The 20,003-nt window shown below is 36.2% G+C and overlaps 2 protein-coding genes across 12 annotated transcripts in view; one reads left to right on the top strand and one right to left on the bottom strand.

The window, feature by feature from the left end:
* The first annotated feature begins 155 nt into the window (after positions 1–155).
* LOC126852708 (PAT complex subunit Asterix) lies at positions 156–3,252 on the top strand. Of its 6 annotated transcripts, none has more exons than XM_050597760.1 (4): positions 156–302; positions 719–833; positions 979–1,445; positions 2,657–2,791. In XM_050597760.1, the coding sequence occupies exons 1-3, from the start codon at positions 247–249 to the stop codon at positions 1,417–1,419; spliced, it is 612 nt and encodes a 203-aa protein (XP_050453717.1). In that variant the 5' UTR covers positions 156–246; the 3' UTR covers positions 1,420–1,445; positions 2,657–2,791. The 6 variants fall into 6 exon arrangements, 4 of the variants coding, with proteins under 4 accessions (XP_050453717.1, XP_050453716.1, XP_050453720.1 ...); XM_050597759.1 differs by lacking the exon at positions 2,657–2,791 and adding an exon at positions 1,813–1,836; XR_007687868.1 differs by lacking the exon at positions 2,657–2,791 and having other exon boundaries at positions 273–302; positions 983–1,122.
* Positions 3,253–3,651: 399 nt separating this feature from the next.
* The window catches only part of LOC126852694 (diacylglycerol lipase-alpha), a 43,863-nt gene continuing 27,511 nt past the window's right edge, over positions 3,652–20,003 (bottom strand). For 3 of the 6 annotated variants that reach the window (XM_050597732.1, XM_050597735.1, XM_050597730.1), the window contains 14 exons: positions 19,126–19,227; positions 18,390–18,576; positions 17,784–17,868; positions 17,098–17,426; positions 16,170–16,368; positions 15,570–15,758; positions 14,511–14,801; positions 14,187–14,416; positions 13,731–13,754; positions 12,533–12,665; positions 6,445–6,803; positions 5,300–5,659; positions 4,971–5,142; positions 3,652–4,849 (listed from right to left, as the gene is read on the bottom strand). In XM_050597732.1, the coding sequence (XP_050453689.1) occupies positions 4,580–4,849; positions 4,971–5,142; positions 5,300–5,659; positions 6,445–6,803; positions 12,533–12,665; positions 13,731–13,754; positions 14,187–14,416; positions 14,511–14,801; positions 15,570–15,758; positions 16,170–16,368; positions 17,098–17,426; positions 17,784–17,868; positions 18,390–18,576; positions 19,126–19,227 (2,930 nt within the window). In that variant the 3' untranslated portion in view covers positions 3,652–4,579. Of the gene's footprint in view, positions 4,850–4,970; positions 5,143–5,299; positions 5,660–6,444; positions 6,804–8,685; positions 8,892–12,532; positions 12,666–13,730; positions 13,755–14,186; positions 14,417–14,510; positions 14,802–15,569; positions 15,759–16,169; positions 16,369–17,097; positions 17,427–17,783; positions 17,869–18,389; positions 18,577–19,125; positions 19,228–20,003 lie in introns of all 6 variants that reach the window. The other 3 variants (XM_050597733.1, XM_050597731.1, XM_050597734.1) reach the window with 2 other exon arrangements.

The raw sequence follows: 20,003 nt of genomic DNA, 5'->3' as shown, positions 1-20,003 counted from the left end.
GTCAATCAAAGAAAGAAAGAGAGAGAGAAAGACCGAAGAAAAGGAGGCGAGAAAGAGAGAAGGAGAAACTCGTAACGCATATCACAGAAATTCTAACCTACAAGCATAAACAGCTGTTCATGATTGCATCACAGTGTATCGTAGAGAGCCTTTAAAGGCTCTCTAGTATATCGTACTATCAGAAAATATATTTATTTGCTTTTGTAAATTTGCATAATTTTTCATAATCTGTTTCGAAATATCACAATGAATGCAACCACTAAATTGTGTCAATTAAGACAGGCGTTGCAAAGTTGTAATAGGTGAATAACATATTCGAAACCGGCTTTTCGCCGATTGTTACGCATGTGAATAAATAAGATTATTTTTTGTTTTCTTTTGAAATAAGTGTACGACCTGCGTGTATACTTGCCTCAATGTTTAAAGTCACAAGAATAAACAAAAAGTTTATTGTTAAAAACATTGAGTGTTGTAATGTCGTACGAATCTAAATTATCTTTAATTAATAAAATTTACAAGTTTTGCATTATTGTAAGAAATAATATAACTTGCTAAATTAGCATATCACTTTGAAAATAAAATTGATTATTTTAATTTAAAATTGTGAAAGAAAGCAATAAATTGTCGAGCATATTTTCTCTTGTCCTTATTCCAATTTTGTACTTTATAAAGCTTTCTTGTATAAAATCATAATCATATAAATGAAAAATTTTTGTAGGAATTTACACACTACATATATAGCTAGAAATGCATACGAAGGTCCTGGTAAAACTACTGTCACATTCATCAGGAAAGAGATTGGTGCTCGACTTCTGGTAACAAAATGTGATGAGGTGAGCTAAAGTTATGTCATTACTTTAATAAAATAAAAAACAACTATCATTGATTTTTGATATACATTTATCGTTTTTCATGTTCACTTTTCATGTTCAAAAGGCTAATTCTAAATTATAATTGAATGATTCTTTTACCTTTAAGTTAGGATTTACATTGAACACTGGTACACGAGTGATAGGACCAATGATGCTCTTCCCGAGGTACGCTCTCTGCTGGAACATCGCATCTGGCAAACACATAAACGAAGCATCCTTATCTCTGCTCACTATCCTTGAGCCGAAACCTGATCTCTTTGTCATTGGATTGGATGACAAATACGATTTTCTTTATCTGAAAAGTCTTCGAGAAGTCATACAAAAGCTCGGTATCACTACAGAAATACTTTCTGTGCGTAATGCGTGTACCGTGTTCAATTTTGTCAATGAAGAAGGCAGATATGTCATCGCAGGCTTAATACCGCAAAAAAGGCCTGAAATCTTATTAAAATTGTCAAAAAGTGAATCTGTGAAACAAATAACTGATTCTAGTGATACTACAAATAGCAAAACAAACACTGAGAAGACAGAGAATGTAACAAAATGATAGAGATGCACATTTGATGCTATCGAGTAAGTAAATTAAAAATTTCAAAAAAACTAATATATATATCTGTTTATGCCCATTTACTGTTTGATTATACCTGAATATGCAATTTACATTTTGTTTGATTATTTGCTATGAACATTGATTTCTCTGTAGTACTATTTCACCAGTAATCAAATCTTTTAGATTTAATTTTAATTGTACATTTAAACTGGAACATGAAAGAAAAAAAAAAATGTAAATATATATATATATAGCATATCTTTTTTCGATTCGAGTAAAAGAAAATATAAAATAATCTCGAGTAGATAAATTATTTTATTATAATTTATTTTTATTTTATTATTATTTTTATTTATTATTTTTATTATTTTTTATAATTTATTTAAATAGGTAAATTATTTTTAAGTATATTCGTGCTATCGAAGTGATAATGCTCATATTCGATGACATATTTCACGCATGCGCACGAAAGTCCTGTGTGAAGAGATTGTCCATAGCATAGATATATATCTATATAAATGTCCCTCGAAGAGGTGCGTTCAGAAATTTTACTGTAGAGTTGAGTCTTATTCAATTGATCAATCAGAATAAAGAAATCTTTGCTTCTCTTACCTTGATTGGTCAGTTATTTTACATGATGAATCAGCTGTTCAGATATTGCATGTCAAGTACTTGCAAGTACTTGCAAGTTATCGTGATCGCAGGCCGCAAGTAATAATTGGAGTAGTGGTTATTTGAATGATTTTTCATTTTGCACGATATCTTTTAATTCACATGTGAGTATGTTGTTGTTTCCTGAAAATTATTGTTTATTAATAATCTATAGCAATAGATATCCAGTAATTTAAAATATAATATATGTATGATAATGTAATAAATTATTATTACATGGGCATTATTCACTATAAGACATTTCTGTACAAATAATAATCATTTATATCACGTGAAAAAAATATTTTATACCATTTTAAATATTTAAAAGTATTTTTATACTCATGTTTAAATAAAATTGGACTAATATTATATTCAAAAATAAGTTAATTAGGATTGTAATTTATAATGTTCGAATAAATTCATATAATTTTGATGTATTTCAATTTGTAAAAAATTCAATAATTTTTTACAAAACAAAAAAAAGAATATGTTGTAATTGCTTAGGTGAATAATTATTGTGTGTTATTAGCTTTTTTGTTGAGAAATATAATGAGATGTTATCTCATGTTTTATATTGCAGATTTTCAAGATGAATAGCTCAACAGATCCCAGACGACCTGAAAAGGAAATCCGTTACAAGCCACCAGGTTCGAATAATCAGGGGCAAATGCAGGATGATTTGACACCAGATTACATGAATGTCATAGGGATGATCTTCAGTATGTGTGGCCTAATGATGAGACTGAAATGGTGTGCCTGGGTAGCGCTCTACTGCTCTTGCATCAGTTTTGCCAATTCGCGTGTCAGCGAAGACACTAAGCAAATCCTCAGCTGCTTTATGTTGTCGATATCGGCAGTGGTGATGTCTTACCTCCAAAATCCACAACCCATGACACCACCATGGGCAAGCGCCATGCAATGAGCGTAAAGTTTTGCTTATGCACTTATTCTATTAACATCTTCAATTTGTATACGTGAGTGTAAAAAAATTTGAACATTTGAGATGGAATAATAATTATTATGTGATGTGGATGTGATTATTTATACTGTACAGAAAGTGTTCTATAAGAACATGAATAATGATGAAGATCTAGTGTAATAATATATTATATTATAAGATATATACGTAATGTTTCAATTTAATGAATATGCATACAATGGACTATATATATACTATATACAGAGATAATATTCCTTTCTCCGTTGTTTATTTCTTATAATTTTATTACATTAAAATCAACTTTATATCCTGCAAGTTTCTCCTAGAGAGGAACACTATATATAAATATATTTATATATATTACAAGAAGTGTCAATAAATATTACATTTTCTAAACATAAGTTATATTGACTAGAATTAAATGCTATCTGGTTGCTACTTTTTTTTTGTACATAAGTACAGCGCAACATTGAAATGACTCTTAAGCGTATTCTGACAAAAGAGTCACATATATTCGACTGGTCGCATTTCTTTCCATTATCGTGATATCATTTTTCGAGATATTTCTTCATCCACATTATATATTAGCATTAAAGTAACTTGACATGCAAAAAGTAATAAAAAAATACCATTGGTTAATTTGTATGCTAGAATATATTCTAACAAACTATAAGGACAATATAACTTACATTAAAAGAAGGAAATAAAACGTATATGCAATTCTTACTTGACGAATTCACATTTAGAAATGTATAAAAATCAATAATCTTTCTACTGTATTCTTAATAAATAATATCGATGCAGAGTAGGCCACTGCTATTATATGCAGTATACATTTTAATCTTGACTAGATTTTATAGTCACAGAGACATTTTTTTTCGCTTATACTTTTCTAATCAAAGTCGATTTTATACAATATGGAACTAGAATTCCTGAAAGATAGATGGTTCTATATTGTGTATAATTATGTTCAATTTTTTATATATTTTAATCGCATTATTAAAACAATTGCTAAATTGATCGTATGTGCTTAGAAATACATACAAATACATTTATATATTTGTGGCTACTAAAGTATGAATGAAATAATAATATCTGATTGAAATCACATCAGGAAAATGTTCAAAGAATACTGAACTTATTGAAACGAAAATGTTTTAGACAATCTCTCTGCGTAAGAGATATTTTAATGACGTTTTCATATATCTTTTGAACTAGCCATTTGAGTAGATCGCTACTTGAGAAGTTCGTACGTTAAAAAAAAACGTAAGAGAAAAAGAATAGATTTGGCACATGTATCCGAACGTCGATTCTTGACCACTATTCTTATTATTACTATTAAAGATAGCCTGTGGTCCTCGAGTGGATTTATTTCAGTTCGTCGAGCTAAAGTACTTTCGCGATTATTGTTTCTTCCAGACTGAGGAAGATCAGACCACATTGAGTACAGAGCGACGTTTTTATTTTATTTTTTCGACTTCAATTGGCACCGCGATTCTTTGTCGAATGAAATCACGAAGAGATGATGTTCTTCGATTTTTACCTAGAATCTAAAATCTATAACTAGACGCTGCTTTCTCCACGTCCCACCAGTGTAATGGGGTACACATATTTCTTCCGCTTAGCGTTGAAGAAGGGTGAATTGTGCTGACCTGGGGTCGGCGTAGGCGACAAACCTCGGAGAAGCGGTAACGAAGCATCGCTCATAGCGTCGATTCCTTTCTTCCACTCGGCTCCTAAATCTGTAGCCGGTGCCATAAGCCCTTTGCACTCCGGTGAACTGCGCACGCTGAGAAAAACGTCGTTGCTACTGTCGCGCTGGCCGGAAGAACCCTAAAAGTGTGAAAATATCAGGATATTGAGCGATAATCGGTATGATTAGTAAATATAAGTACTGATAACATTAAAAAAATATTTTTTGTCGAAAGATATATATTGGATACCACGCGATTACCTTTGCTTCGTAAAAATCCAGACTGGAGCCATTAGTATCGTTCTCCTCATTGACTTCCACCTGAACACGGTGCGAAGTATGAGAAACTCTCGAGGAGTGAGATGACGTGCGGGTCGATGAGTTCTCCGATAAATCATCTCTACAACACGCCGCTGTGCATGTTCGTTGTTCTCTGCAATCATACATATGTGTTAAGGTATACTTTCTATATATATATATTAAATTCTTATATTTTGTTAGCAAATATTAGGCGAGCATATTAAGCTATATAAGCTGTCTTTAATTGTTTCAGCATCTCATAAAGAGTGGATAATATCGTTTTCTCCTACCTTCTAACGATGACGGAATCTCGTCGTCTTGGGACCGGCGGCGGAAGACCGGCGGTGGTGAGGCTCTTGGCACTCTCGTAGCTCGCCTCGCTGTTACCGCTGCTGCTGCCGTTATTACTGCCTCCCGCATGCTCCCCCGTCGTCCTCAGGAAATAGTTCTTCGCCGAGAGCATCGCGTAGTGCAGATTATTCTTGAGATCGTCCGCCGCCGTTGACAAGTTTCCCGGGATTTTGGGCGTGCGTCGCATTGGTCTAGGCGCTGGTATCACTGGCGAAGGCGGGCTGCTCGTCGATGCTTCTGACAGCGTCTCCGGCGTAGCCAAGGGCGCCATGCGCGTCGGGTCATCCCAACGGCTCGGTCTTATCGGAGAAAAAGGAATGAGTGAATATCATCGCGAGGATATTATATTCTTTGCAAAAATCCAAGACAACGCAAACATCCGAAAAAAATCCTCGTGCTTGGAACATTCTTTCGGATCTGCGTGCCGTTTGGGGACACTTCCTGCGCGATCGTGATCATTATCTTAATGACAATTGTAATCACGGTGCAATGACGTAATTATACAAGGTGCACGATATATGAAAGTTCGGTGAGAATTGGAGCTAAGCGAGAGAAGCGAGAGAAGCGAGAGTGAACGAAAGAGCGTGAAATGAACTGCTGATAGATCTGAGCGTGAAGCGGGTGCGACCAATTTCGATATCTTTCTAATCAATGATTCCCTAATGTATTCATTTCTTTCACCGGAATCTGGCTATATTAAAAAAGATATATATCTTTGTCTCTATAATAATAATCGAGATATCTTCGTTAACGCGCATATTTTTTACTAACATCTATAATTTCATTAATTGTATTCTTTGCATGGCAATTGGAAATGCCATGACGTCGATGATCAACAGAGTTCGACATACGTATCATTGTCGCTGCTATCGGTCTCCTCTCCTCTTCAATTCGCTCGCCCATTTCGTCCTGACATTTTAATCCTTCGCGATCCAAAGAGATTAACAAATTTTCGTTCAAAACAGAAAATTTACAAAGATATTCTAACTTTACTCCCGAAGTATATTGACATTGTTATTGACTTCGATTCTCGATATCGTTTTAGTCAAACCGCGAAGGATTCTAAGTGGTTCATCGTCCTTACGGTTTGCCGTCTTCCAGCCTGGGCGTGGTGAGCAGCTCGCTAGCAAGGCTGAGATACTCCCATGGGATTCCACGCGAGTCCACGCTAAGCTCGCGGCCCGCTTGCGGTATATCCGTCGGGCTTTGCAGCGATGTGAAGCTTGTCTCCAGGCAAAGCCGGTGCGGCGGAGTGCCGGCCAGTAGGTGACATCTGCTTGGGCTGGAGGGCGACAGCAAAGCCCGCATCTCCTGCTCCTGCACCTCCAACTCCTGGACATCAATCGTCTGATGCTCGCGTGCCGCTTCCGACGACGCTTCCGTCGAGGACGGGTGTCCGGACGCTAGTCGCTGCGGCTTGGCTGGACCCAGGGTCGTGACAACCTGATATGACGAGCGAGCCACGGCACGGTGTATATATAGTCGTGTACTTGCAGGATGTCGTGAAACTACAGGTACAAAATCTCGTCTGCGAATCGGGACTTTTTCTTTCCCTCGGCAAACATCTTATTGTAGGCGTGACGCGTTTCAGTTTTCCATCTCGAATAAGTAAATGTCGCGCAAAAATTCCATTTAGAACGAAATTGTTTCGCAAACGAGTGGTCTGTGCCATTTTAATTCTCTTCGTTGAACATCTTCCTCTAAGTAAATGTCACGTAGAAATTTTATTTAGATAAAGGTTTTTTCTTGAAATCGAATAACGAAGCAAGATTTTTTATTCATTTACAGAAACTGATTTGCAAAAAAAAAAAATAAACGATCCGTTCTCGTACAATTGTTTGTGTAAATTATTTACATTTCTCGTAGAGATTTAATTACAAGCGATACTTTAATATTTTCTTTTCCTATATTCATCGCAATTCTAAGTCTTGTACCTGTAATTCGATATCCTGCACAAATCTTCGCTCATTTCAAACCGTCCTGCGATGTTCTAAATATTTCAAGGAATATTTTTTTCGTCCACCTTTTGTCGATAAAATCTATATATATCTAACATCTCTATTTTGTTTTACTGTAGCGCTTGTATAGAAATAATTGAACATTAATTGCAAAATTTCCTTCAAACTTTTCGCAATCGATATCGCTGCAAGATATCCGATTTTGGCCGCATCGGAAATAACCGATGTCCGCATCTTGACCGCAAACCAAACGTGAACAATTTAGAGGCAATTTAGAGGAATATTTAACGCGGTTAATGGGAAGTGAAGATACGGTCGATGAGGCCGCAAACGGAAGTCTGGTATATGTGTACAACGGGATATTTATTCCTCGCCTCGTCGAGCGTAAAATTCTCGATCGGGCGTTCGATTCTTTTCTTTTATTTTCTTTTCTTCACATATAGAAAAGGGCAAGGACGGTCGAAAAATTCAGCCTGATAATTCTCAGCGTTTATGCTCGCTGATCGACGACGAGACTCATTCTAATTCCACTTTCGTGACAATGGAATTAATCTTCTACTCTCATGACAATGGAATTAATCTTCCACGTTATACTCGCAAAGTTGCTTTCGAAAAGGAGTTTTTTTTCGTCAGGCAACGAGTCGCTCATTCATCCTACGGATTAACTTTGGAATGACTTGAATGATTCTTGAGTTGGATTTTGAATTTTTGAATCTACAATACATACTATATTGTTAGAGCTTTTTATGTGAGATAAATATAATATGTAACATGACATTGCGTAATAAAATTCTTTTTTTCTCATGCTATTTAGTTTTAATTTATTATTTTTTAATTTTCTACGATTATATTTTTTTTGCTCGATGCTTTGGCACTATTCTACTATATATAATTAATAAAAAAAGATCAAGTGTTCGATCAAGTATCTAATTGCCAACATGCAAATCAGACGATACTCCCGCCCATTATAGGATCAACCAGGCCTAATCGATTCTAGTCGAATGCCGAATGCACAATGAAGATATGATCAATCAATGTATGATGTGCATGCATTTTACGTGTATGCGTGTATGTGTATGTAGTATGTATACATCTACATGATGCCGGACGATCAACGCTGCGTCAGGAAGTGCTTACCCCTTTGCTAGAGCGCGAGATCGAAACAAACCAACTGATAACTCGTGATATCTCGAATCTCTCTCGTGAATCGCAAGGCGTTTCATGAGTAATCCGGAAATTCCTGGCAAACGATAACTCAATAAATCAAAAGCCATAGTACAGATTTTCGTCTTATGACGAACAAAAGGATCCGATTATCAGCGGTGGAATTACATTCAGATCGCACATATCTCCCTCGAACCAAGTACCTTGTGCGCGAGGAGGACGCGATAGCACGAGCATCCGGTGTACCCTGATGATGGAGCACTACGATGTGCTGATGATCAAGAGGTGGCTGCGTCTCATCCCTGAGTTCGATCACTGCCATGTCTATCACCGCGATGGCTTCAGCAGCATTCCCAGCCCCCGTTGTCGCCCCCGCTTCCGCGCAGGCCCGATCTCTGCACGCCAGCACCTAATCCACACCGTAACTACCCTCAGCCATTCACAGTTCTAATCTAGCTGATCTTGGATGAAATTTCGCGACGGTTTCTTCTAAAAATTCGCGAAAAGCGCGGTTCTTTTTTCCTACATTTCTTTGAAATTTCTAAAAAGACTCGAACGGTTATAGAGAACGTATATCCGTTCGATCGTCAACCTAGTTGACTAAGACTTAGCGACTTATCATGTCAATTTAATCAATGAAATTTCTCTTCTGTCGCGGAAAACCATTTACTGCTCGATAATCGAGTCCGGAAGCGATTAGAACCGGGCTCGATTAAGATCGAGATATATATGTATTAACTTCCCTTTCCCTATAGTTCAAGATAATAACGTGCATGCAAAATCGAGCGAATAAACACACCATTGTTGCATCGTTCGCGCGATTTAATCGTCTAACTAACTCGGCATTAGAATTTAGCTTCTCCATCCTATTTGGCACTAAATTGCGGTTGTTCGCAAACTTTCGCTTTAACGCGAAGATCGTATTTAACATTCCTCTCTCATGTCGGAAAATTTCATCTTAAATTCAGTTTAAACAAACGAGAGCAACGATTCTAAAAATTCGCTAAAATCAACAACTATATTGTTTTTTAACGAGAAGATTTTCCTTTTCAAACATCGCTTTCAATTGAGGTAGCTTTCGGTTGAGAAACAAAATGATTCAGTCCTTGGATCCAATGGATCCTTACATCATTTATCATCGTTAAATATACGAGATTATTACTTAGTGTCGACAAAGCAGATCATAGCACAAAGAATAAAAGTAGTAATCAAAGTAGCAACAAAAGTAATAATCACACACTAATAAAAAATAAATAAATCGCAGAACGACAAAATTATAAATATCAAAACTACGTGACGCAACTTAAATCAATATATAAATAAATCTAATTAGTGCTCGAATACACAGAGTCATCAATAATTGCTCGGCACGTCGCGATACGTTCGCAAACGTATTCGAAAGAAGAGAAAAAACGATGTACCAGCCATTTTGGAAAATTAATACATACATTTTTCATCCATAAATAGGAGAAAGGTATGCGCGGTGATCAAAGCGGTAATCAAAATTAATTTTCTTTCTTTCAATGCGATTTATTAATTGCTCAAATACACTTTTCATGTATATGTATATACATGTATATCTTAAAAATTTTTTGTCCCATTTTATTTCCAAGCATTTCAACGCGCCGAGAATTAATAAGCCTCGATAAATAAACAAAGTCGTTTTAACATGGCAGAAAATAATATATTGACCAAAGTAGCGTACATCGCAAATCATATATGGCAGAACAATCAAGTTGTTACAAAAATCGTGTGCATTCACAAAACGACCAGCGCGCGAAATTTCCGATTGGACGTTCTGGTTTGGATCTTTCTCGCAGCGGGCGGCGTACAAAAATATATCGATCCGCGAATTCTCATCGTCGCGTTTAACGCTAATTTTGTACAATCGTATTGCGTACAATGTATTGTATAGATTCTTGGAATCGAATAAAAAAAATAGAATATTCAGATTTACAGAATCTATCGAACGGGCTTAGCTTTTAGCGCTAAACGCGCGACGAGAATCGTGGACCCTCAAATTGTATTTAATTAATTATATTCATTGTATTTAATTTATAAGATAGCTTTATTTCGAGTGTTTTTTTTATCTATTATGTTAATCTATAATATTATATTATGTCAATCAAATATACACGTGTTCTCCTTTTTTGCTCGTACTTTAGTCGTTTTGCGTGCATCAAGAGAAAAAGAGAGAAAAAGAAAGAGCAAAGAAAAATGCAGATTGATTTCATATAAAACATAGAATCGTATCGTTTTTCGATGAATGACTAACTATAGTGGCTAACTTGTAAGTCAATGCATATTAAATTAAAATTGCAAGAATTTATCCTACAATTGATATATGTTTTTAAAAAATTGCTGAAAGTTTCTTTTAATAATATAATTATAATTATATTAACTATAATTAATTGCATCTTGCAATTATCTTTATCAGTTAAATAATGTTCATTAATGTTCATTATATCAATAATTTTTCTGTGTATTGCAATAATGATATTGTTTACAATTATTATTAATAAAATATTGTAGCTATCTCAGTATATCACGTATATAAGTATCTATAAAATTAAATAAAAAATATAAAAAATAAAATATACATTTTTTAATAAAGAAAAATTTTTTAAATTATATTCGCAAAAAGATTAATTTACGTTTTTCCCAACAACAAATTGAATCATGATCGTTATTATTCGTGCGATTTCCACGTAAAATTAGCGTTTTACGTAACGATAGAGTAAGAATGATGCTCGCATGCAAACAAATGGCGAATTCGCGTGCTACGTCGCTGATTGGCCACTATTCGGCAGAGAATTATTATTAAATAGTTCATGCAGTGTATACAGTGAGAGCATGCACGTCAGTCGTGTATTACTCTACTTAGGCGGTAATGTAAGAGGTAAGTACAAGAATGCTCAATGATTCAGCGCGTTGTGCGAGATAGCGATATTGTAGAAATAATCAATATCCGCGGTATCAAAATAAGAGCGACTGCGAATTGTCGTTGTAGTAATCGCGAGAGCGAGATTTGCGTACAAAGAAGAAAGAAATTAAAAAACGTATTTCAAGAAAATCTCCCGCACATTTCCCCGCATCCTCTTCCGAATCTTATAAAGTTTTTCTTCATATCCGGAATATCCGATTGCTAGATATCGAACAATAACAATTTTATCGAAGAAAATAAAAAAAGGAATGGATTCGCCACCGTGATTACCAAAATTATCTTGCAATCCGTTCGTTTCTTAATTAAACTTTACAGTTCCTCAGAAGTACAATGGTACACGATTGAATTCAAATTCGACTAACGAAAGTAAATGATTACGTTCTAAATAATAACAAATTATGTTAATGAGAATCTACACTGTAACGATGAACTATTCGCAATGAATCTACAGCTACGAGTCTATTCTAATTCGTACGCGATACGTAAGTGTCAAATAAATAATCATACACGCACACAAAAATACTTCAATACGTTACCAATCACATTCAGAATAGATAAGCTCAACGGTTACAATCTAGCTGACGCAAGTTCGTTATTCAATTATACTAAGTTCCTAATCGAAGACGCTTAAAATCACTGTAAAGGATCGGCAGTCCTTCAATATATATTTGCGTCCCGCAAAATTAATTTTACTGACGGGATTCCCTCCCGAAATTTAATATTCAACGTTAGATCGATAAGAGAATCCGCCATTAAAATTAAGATCACGAATTACGAGACATCTCTCGCGATGATGAAGGTGCGAGGAAAAGCAGATTGAACGAATTTCATCAATGCGATTTTGGCAGCGTCTCCCTGCACTCGTGCACCTCCACATCGACGACGATCGATGTATTCGACTGAACAAACGTGCAATCAAAACCGTTAACGGCCTCCTGGTTCGCGTTCCCGTTTATCCGATCATGCTGCAGCACTTCATGGGGGACGTCGGGCCCGTCGGCGATCTCCTCCAAAGGCTCGTAATGACCCGGCTTCACGGACGGTGTACGGCTTAGTGGTGCCTGCGACCGTCTCGCTTGCTGCCGCGCGATTGCATCCTGGCTTACCTTGTTCAACGCGCGTAGCATGTTGTCCGGCATATGATCCTGTATCATCACCGGGCTGATCAGCACCTCATCGAAATCGCACGGACCGGCCCATAGCGCCTGGTACACCGGTTCGCGTTTGCTCAACATTTGTCTAGAATTCAATGAATCAAACATCAGTCTCGCGCGTTTGTGATTTCTTTCACGGATTAATCACAAATTCTCGAAATTATCGTTTATTTTTATGCGATAATTACTTAAATCTTTTTTCACAACTATTTAAAAATTTTACTTAAATTTCCGCAATAAAAATTTTCACAAATCTTGCGTTTACAACATTTCGTTCCATTATGTATTAGATTGGAATTTAATCAGTACTTGATAAATGTACAAATAATTCTAGTATCTAAAATCTTATCAACTTTTAATGCAGTAAGTGAATTTCATTATAATAAAAAACGAGGCATTACATGCGCGTATGGCAATTTATTTTCTATGAAAGACCATCTACGAGGTAAAAGCATGCAGCGTCTAGTTCGTGAGAACTATAATTAAAGGATAAATTAGAAAACTATTTTGATGGATAACGATTTGATGGATAACGGGCGTACTAGAACTATAAAAAGTTACCGAACCATCTCCCTGGCACAGTATACATTACCAGTATAAAGTATTCTATTCATGCATAATATATATATATAATATTATGTGTCCCGAGAAGTATGTACACGGGTGCATAATTTCAATCTTGAAAAGAGGACAAAATCCCTTTCTCTTAGCGATCGCGTAGATTTGCATTGTAAATTGAATCGCAACCAAAATCTCCAGTTTAATCTCTTCAAATTTACTGAAAAAATAGATCAATGATATATTATTCCCGTCAAATATCTCTCATAAAATTGTTATATTTGCATTTTATAATATTAAAATTGTAATTTTTTTTGTGATACTAGAATTAAGTCGTTTTCATTGTAAGCGGCTTTTACGATAAATAAAACTCTAAGATATCGGTCCATACATTTTTCTCGAGATACTTGAGATGAAAACTTTTCAACTGCGAAACTTTCTAATATCGAAAGATAGCGCGAGAAGAGGTAACATCCTACGTAATAAATATACGGGATATAGGCCCAAGAGACGCATGCGCGGGCATATCTCCAAAATGCAACAACCCAGAAGTAGTAGTCCTGAAAATGTATAAATTATTTGATAGACGTACCTCCAACTCGTCTCATACTTCTGCCTAAAAAGAAATACAGGCGCGATTAACCTTTTGGTTGTTTTTTTTTTGCTAACTTGCGGTGCAACATCGGTCTTAGAATCATGATAAAAAAAAAAAAAATAAAAAATAAATAAAAAACAATTTGGCGCAATTGTTCTCTTCGTAACAAAAAATAATTTTCAACCAAACAATATCAAAAAATTAATCAATAAACAAATTAAAAAAAATGAATTCATTTATAATATATTAAATATATTAAAATAATCATAATCTTTATTCGTTATCGTCATTGTACACGAGACGAATCGTTTAAATTTGAATAAACGTAGCTAAAAATAGCCGATTCAATTTAATTTTAAACAGTAAGCTAATCTTAGGAAATACTTGCGTTATATCCCGTTTCAGGTAGATGAAGAGAGATATGAATGAGATTATTAAGTTAGATCAACTCACTCGCCCTTGTTCGGATGATGACGGACCACGTGTATAATTCTTCCCGGCGGATATAAGGGCCTGTGCAGAGTCAGGGCAATGCTGGAATCACTGGGCACGACGGTTTGAGCGCGCGCCCGATCCTTGTCCCGCTGGTATTCGCTGATGCAACCGCCGGCCTCTAGATTTGCCGCCGATGTGGGCGTCGAGCCGCAGCCGCAGCACATCACCGAGCACGCAATCGTCTTCCACTGTGAAATAGTACGTTTGAATAAACCGAATCTAGATTATCGATCCTAAAATCAAATGTGTCAATTCAGATGAGAGAGAACTCAAATTGCGTACTTTCGGATCGACGCTTCTTTTTATAGCGTTGATGAGATCCGCTCTCAGACTCTCCATTTGTCGGAGTCCGATCCTCGGTACGACGTCCTTACCCACCACGACGGACGTGATAAATTCCTGGCTATATTGTTGGGCAGGCATGCTCAGCAGTCCACCGGGTGGCCCGAATGAGAAGCACACCAAGTCCGGATAATCCTGCTTCAGCAGAATCGCGAGGATCGCCGCCGTGCCGGCGCCCAACGAATGTCCCACCAAGGTCAATCCGAATTGATGTGTGCCCCTAGAAGGATTCTGCGGCAAAAATCAACCAACGCAAAAAAAAATTTCTCTGATTATTCACTGTAAACTTTTATCTTCAGAAAAATTTGATTGCAGTAATGTTAATAGATACGGACATTAATATTAAATTTAGATGTAATTTTCCAGTAAAATATATTCATTGATTATTGTTTTCGATTTTTTTGATTAAACAAATATTTAGTCTTGTCTTTTTTTTCGCTTTGGAAAAAAATTCCAGAAAAATTCTATTACGATAAAAGGAATTCAGCATACACGCGCGATTGAATATATCGTCTATTCAAACAGTACATAAGCTTTATCTATCGGGCGGAACGGTGAACTGAAAAATTTAACTGTCTCGAAAAGAAATACGCTCGACGAGACACGTTGGCCGGTTAAATCCGCGATAAAAAGGTTACTGGCACATCTCCCTGCGACCGGGAGCGTGTAGATGCTTATGGAAGATCTGGATGATGTTTTTTTTCTCTCTCTTTTTTTCTTAATACATATTCAGCAAGAATCAATAAGAGAGTGATTTATTTTTCTATTGTGTTAAAAAAAGAAACACACTGTATATTAAATGCCAAAGCAAACTCTTCACGTTCTCCAAGCACAAAATTTAAATAAATAAGGTATGTTGCTCATTTTATTAAAAATTATTCGCGTGTCTGATTATTATGAAGATAACGTGGGAAGTGCCGAGTAATAATTATTCCGGGATTATCGTTTGTGCCGATAACGAGTGATAAGGCGCGGCTCATTTGCACATGATATACCTACCTTGGCGCGAGCACGCGCGATAATATCCTCTTCCTGTAACTTCTTGCGTATGTATTCGGCGGCCTGTACCATCCCCTTGTGACCGAACCAGTCCTCTCGCGGTGGCGACAAAGGTAGAACCTCGCCTTCGGCGTTCAAGTCCGTTAGCACGTCCTTCATGCTTATGGTCCCTCGTATACTGATTACAATCTACGTGAAACATGTGATCGAAATACAGAGAACTAATTAAAAAAAAAAATAAATAAAAACAAAATAAAATCTCGTAAAAATGATAATTATTAAAAATATTTCTGAAGAAAAGTATAAGATTCAAAGAAACGATAATGAATTGGCAATAACGATTGAAAGATATAAAAGAGATTTAAATTCATTAATTCTTCTGCTACTAAATGAGATAACGGGATTATTTCTAAATGCAATCAACATCTAACGATTGGCTCTATCGAAGCCCGTCTTATCCATCGTAGCTTAATCCAAATGTTGATAGAATAAACTTTGCTTGTTTACGTAAAAGAGGTAGTTCCGCGGCGACAGTTATCGCAACGACAACAGGGATTAATGAATGATATTCGAACGAGATAAACCCAAGCTCAGACAAACCTTTTTCTTCGTATAATCGAGCGCGACGAAGAACGGCGTCTCGCCGACATCGACGTGGAAGGTCGCGTAGACGACCTCGATCTCCCCTAAGTCGAGCATCCTGCTCAGGGCGGCGTAATTGCACCGGCAGCAATTGTCCTCGACGATCGTCGCCTCGTCCTCGTGACGGGCGCCGCATGGGAAACAGCCACATTGTAATCTACGGGAACAGAAGATAAATAGAATGATGAAACAAAAGCAATAACGAGGCCGACCTGTATGTTTACGGGGATAAAGAAGATCAGTGTGTCATGCTTGAGAGAACACTTTGACACGGCGGGGAATATTATATAATAGAAAATATATACTTTAGATTAAACAATGTTTCTAACAGCTCCCGATTATATACTAATTTTAAAGTTATAAAGTTACTCCACGTTGTTGTTCACTCTTGAAAATATTGACTTGCAACTTTAATATCTTTCAAACCTTCTTCCGTCGCATACTTTCTTGTTCGCACTTTCTCGCAAATATTTCTAGCAAAGTTTTCTTATGTTTACATTAAAAGTATGTTACTATATATTTATTTAAGACAAGTTTTAGGAAATTAACAAATCTATACACACATAATGCTCAAAGAGCGCCCTTTTGTTCTAAATATAATGAAATGCTTCGTTCATGAATGAAGCATTTATATTTTAATGCAAATAAAAATTTTTCCTAAAGTAAGATTTCTTAATATGAAATATTGGTAATAATAAATATATATTTTAATTGTAGATGCTCACAAAATAATTATTGAAATATTGACATAATTATTTAGATTAATAATATTTTCTCAAAATTGAGATTATTTTGCAAAAGCAAGTTTTGGCCATTGCAGTTCAATTAAAATTGCAGTAAATTAAAATGTTACATGACAATATTTCGAGAAATCCCAAAGATTTACCTGGTGCATAACTGGCAGAGCTCGGTGGAGGGATCGACAAGAAACATGGGCCAGCCGTAAGCGGCCAGGGCAAAGTGCATATAGTGGATGGCCAATTGAAAGTGGCCCAGATCGCCGTCCTCGGTCAGGGACAGGAACTTGGTACGCGGCGTCACCGGCACTCCCGACAGGAACTCGTACGTATCATTCTTGCGCTGCTTGACTATCAACTCGCGCTCGATCTTTTGAAACTTTCTGAGTAGCACCAGACCGGCCACCACGTCCGAGGGTACTACGTCCAGATCGCGGAAGAAGTCGCTCAGCAGCCGGGCGATGTCGGCAAACGAGTTCTACGAGCAACGTCATTATCTTCTTTCAGGATAAGCGCGAAAATAATCTTCTCTATCATTTCTCGATTCTTTGAAATTTGAAAATTAAATATCTTGACATCTGATCCACTTATTCCAATTTGATTAAGATTAAGCATTATTTTTCAAATCCGAATGATTTCTCATTTTTATGCTCAAAGTAGATTATAATCAGATATTCTGGCAGATCTATATTTACATTTTAGATATTTTTAATCAGCATATTTTCGAGTTGTGTGTCTCTACAAGATTTATTTTTTAATCTTTTTCTACATAAAAAGAAAAGATACTCTTCTAGAGATTTAATCTACAATAGATTAATTTCTTCGCGTTACTCACTCGACTGCGATCGGAGTTACCCATGCAGCAGAACAGCAGCCTGCACCTATTGTCCCAGCTATCCTGATAGGCGCGTATAACTTTTCTGCAACACAAAACCGTATGCGCGTTTAGATGGACATTCTGGTGCTCACCGAGGCGCCACCGCGAACGATCGTAAAAACCATATCAAAGCAAAATCGCGCCCGAATGGGACATAAAGTATAGATCCGTGAAACGACGCGGTCGTCATAGCGAAACAATCGCGACTCCGCGGTGAAAGGCATCTGGGAAGCACACCGCAAATTTTCCGCGAGGCAATCTCGTTGCTTCGAATACCGCGTCCGAGAGATTTTCCGATCTTCATTTATCATGGTAAAGTCGGAATGGTATTTCGCGTTCGGTTATTATCGAAGAAAAATGTAAGAAATACGAGGTAAAAATTTTAGAGATATCGAGCAATCTCTCTCTCGTGTGTCTCCTCAAGAAAATATAAAAATGGAATAAAATTGTTCTTTTTTAATTTAAAGAGAAAAAATCGTTTTTTAAATATTTATATAAAATAATAAATGCAGAGAAACCGCTAAACATTATCGTCGCGCATTATAATATATAAGGGTGACTCACCGTTGTCGCCAATTTCTATTTCTGCTGCCGCTGCGCTTGTAATGCAATCTGGCCCCCCTCGACTCCGCCTCCCTCATGCTGCGCTGATATTTTTTCATCTTTACCCAGGACCTGCCGGCGGCGTCGTACGTGCACCAAATAGTCACCATCAGCAACGCCAGCAAGCACCAGTTCGATATCACCAAACCTAGTTTGCAAAAATTCACGAAATATTTTTCATTTATTTAAATTGATTTATAGTCCAAAATTAAATTTTGTAGATTAAAATTTTTTGTGAAATAACGAACAACATTTTTGTGTGACCAAAAAATATGAATATACAGGGTGGACCCAAATGTTCCGGCCAGACTTTGAGATTTTATAGGAAATTTAATTCTGACTTTCACCGATTTTTTAAGGAAGCATTTTTCGACCCATGTTTACAGGAAACTTTATGTTCAGAATTAAATTTCCTATAAAATCTCAAAGTTTGTTCAAAACATTAAGGCTGTATATTTCGTCGAAAGCAACTATTATTGATGTACAAAAAAAATTCTCTACATTTGTAATAATTATATTTTCAAATTAATTATCAAATACACAAGTTGCATATAATCTCTCTACATTTGTTTAATTAATTTTCCTAGACTTAATTTTATACGTATGATATACGTGTCAATCTTGCAATAATATTGCTCTCCACCTTAACAATACATTTATAAATTTTTAATTCGTGTCTCTCGAATGTAGAACTTACCTAACATAACGTCTTTAGCTTGGTCCACTCGACAGGTTTGATAATAACGCGCTAACCAAGTAACACCTGCGCATAGCCATCCGGTCTCCACCAACACCAAGACTGGAAACAAATCCCCAGGATAAAATCCCATATATATCCTATAGTAATATATCCCATAATCGTATTTTCTTTTAACTTCCCTAAAGCTAAATAACACATAATTTTTAAATAATCGCCAAGCGGTCATATCTCTCAAGAATCGGCGTTAAAAAAACTTAAAAAAGAGAGATTATGCATAAACAAACAAAAAAACTATCTCTCGAAAAATTTTTAAATCTCTCTCTTAAATCTCTCTCACGTTATGCATCTCCTTATAATCGTAGAGCTTACGCAAACCTCTTCACAATAAGCGAGGAAGCGCGCGTGTTGACATAACTTTGCACGCCGGATGGAAAAAAAGATCGAAGCGATCGGCAACAAAAGCTTCCTTCGGCGTCGCCGAGAGCTTTACAGAAGCGCGGATACGCGCCGTCTTCCGAAGAGGAAACGCGCGGCGAAAACAAACACGATTGACCCAGTTGCGACAATAATCGCGACTGTCTCCAGACATATCCGGAATCACCGCGAAGGATTAACAAATAGATTCGAGTCGAGCTATATTCGCTGCTTGAATTCTCACTGAATGTTTGAGTACTCATTGTCAATACATGTTTTGACAATTAAGACGAATTAAAATTTTCTTTAATGTAGATTCTTCACAACAAGAGATAAAAAAATGTAATTCTTCCGATAGAATTGCTTTTATAACTATATAAATAAATAAATATAAAAATAAAATAAATATAAAAAATAAAATAAACATAAAAAATATGAAATATAGAAATGTATAAAATTAT

The sequence above is a fragment of the Cataglyphis hispanica genome, chromosome 11 (assembly GCF_021464435.1).
Source record: "Cataglyphis hispanica isolate Lineage 1 chromosome 11, ULB_Chis1_1.0, whole genome shotgun sequence".
Lineage (NCBI taxonomy): Eukaryota > Metazoa > Arthropoda > Insecta > Hymenoptera > Formicidae > Cataglyphis > Cataglyphis hispanica.
This window is presented reverse-complemented; position numbering and strand designations above follow the sequence as displayed.

What these genes read in the sequence shown, in the direction of transcription:
- LOC126852708 (XM_050597760.1), top strand. Translation starts at nt 247, where the DNA reads ATGAATGCAACCACTAAATTGTGTCAATTAAGACAGGCGTTGCAAAGT. An exon ending in GCGTTGCAAAGTTGTAATAG is followed by an intron (nt 303 to 718) that starts GTGAATAACATA and finishes AAATTTTTGTAG; the next exon opens with GAATTTACACACTACATATA. An exon ending in TGGTAACAAAATGTGATGAG is followed by an intron (nt 834 to 978) that starts GTGAGCTAAAGT and finishes TTTACCTTTAAG; the next exon opens with TTAGGATTTACATTGAACAC.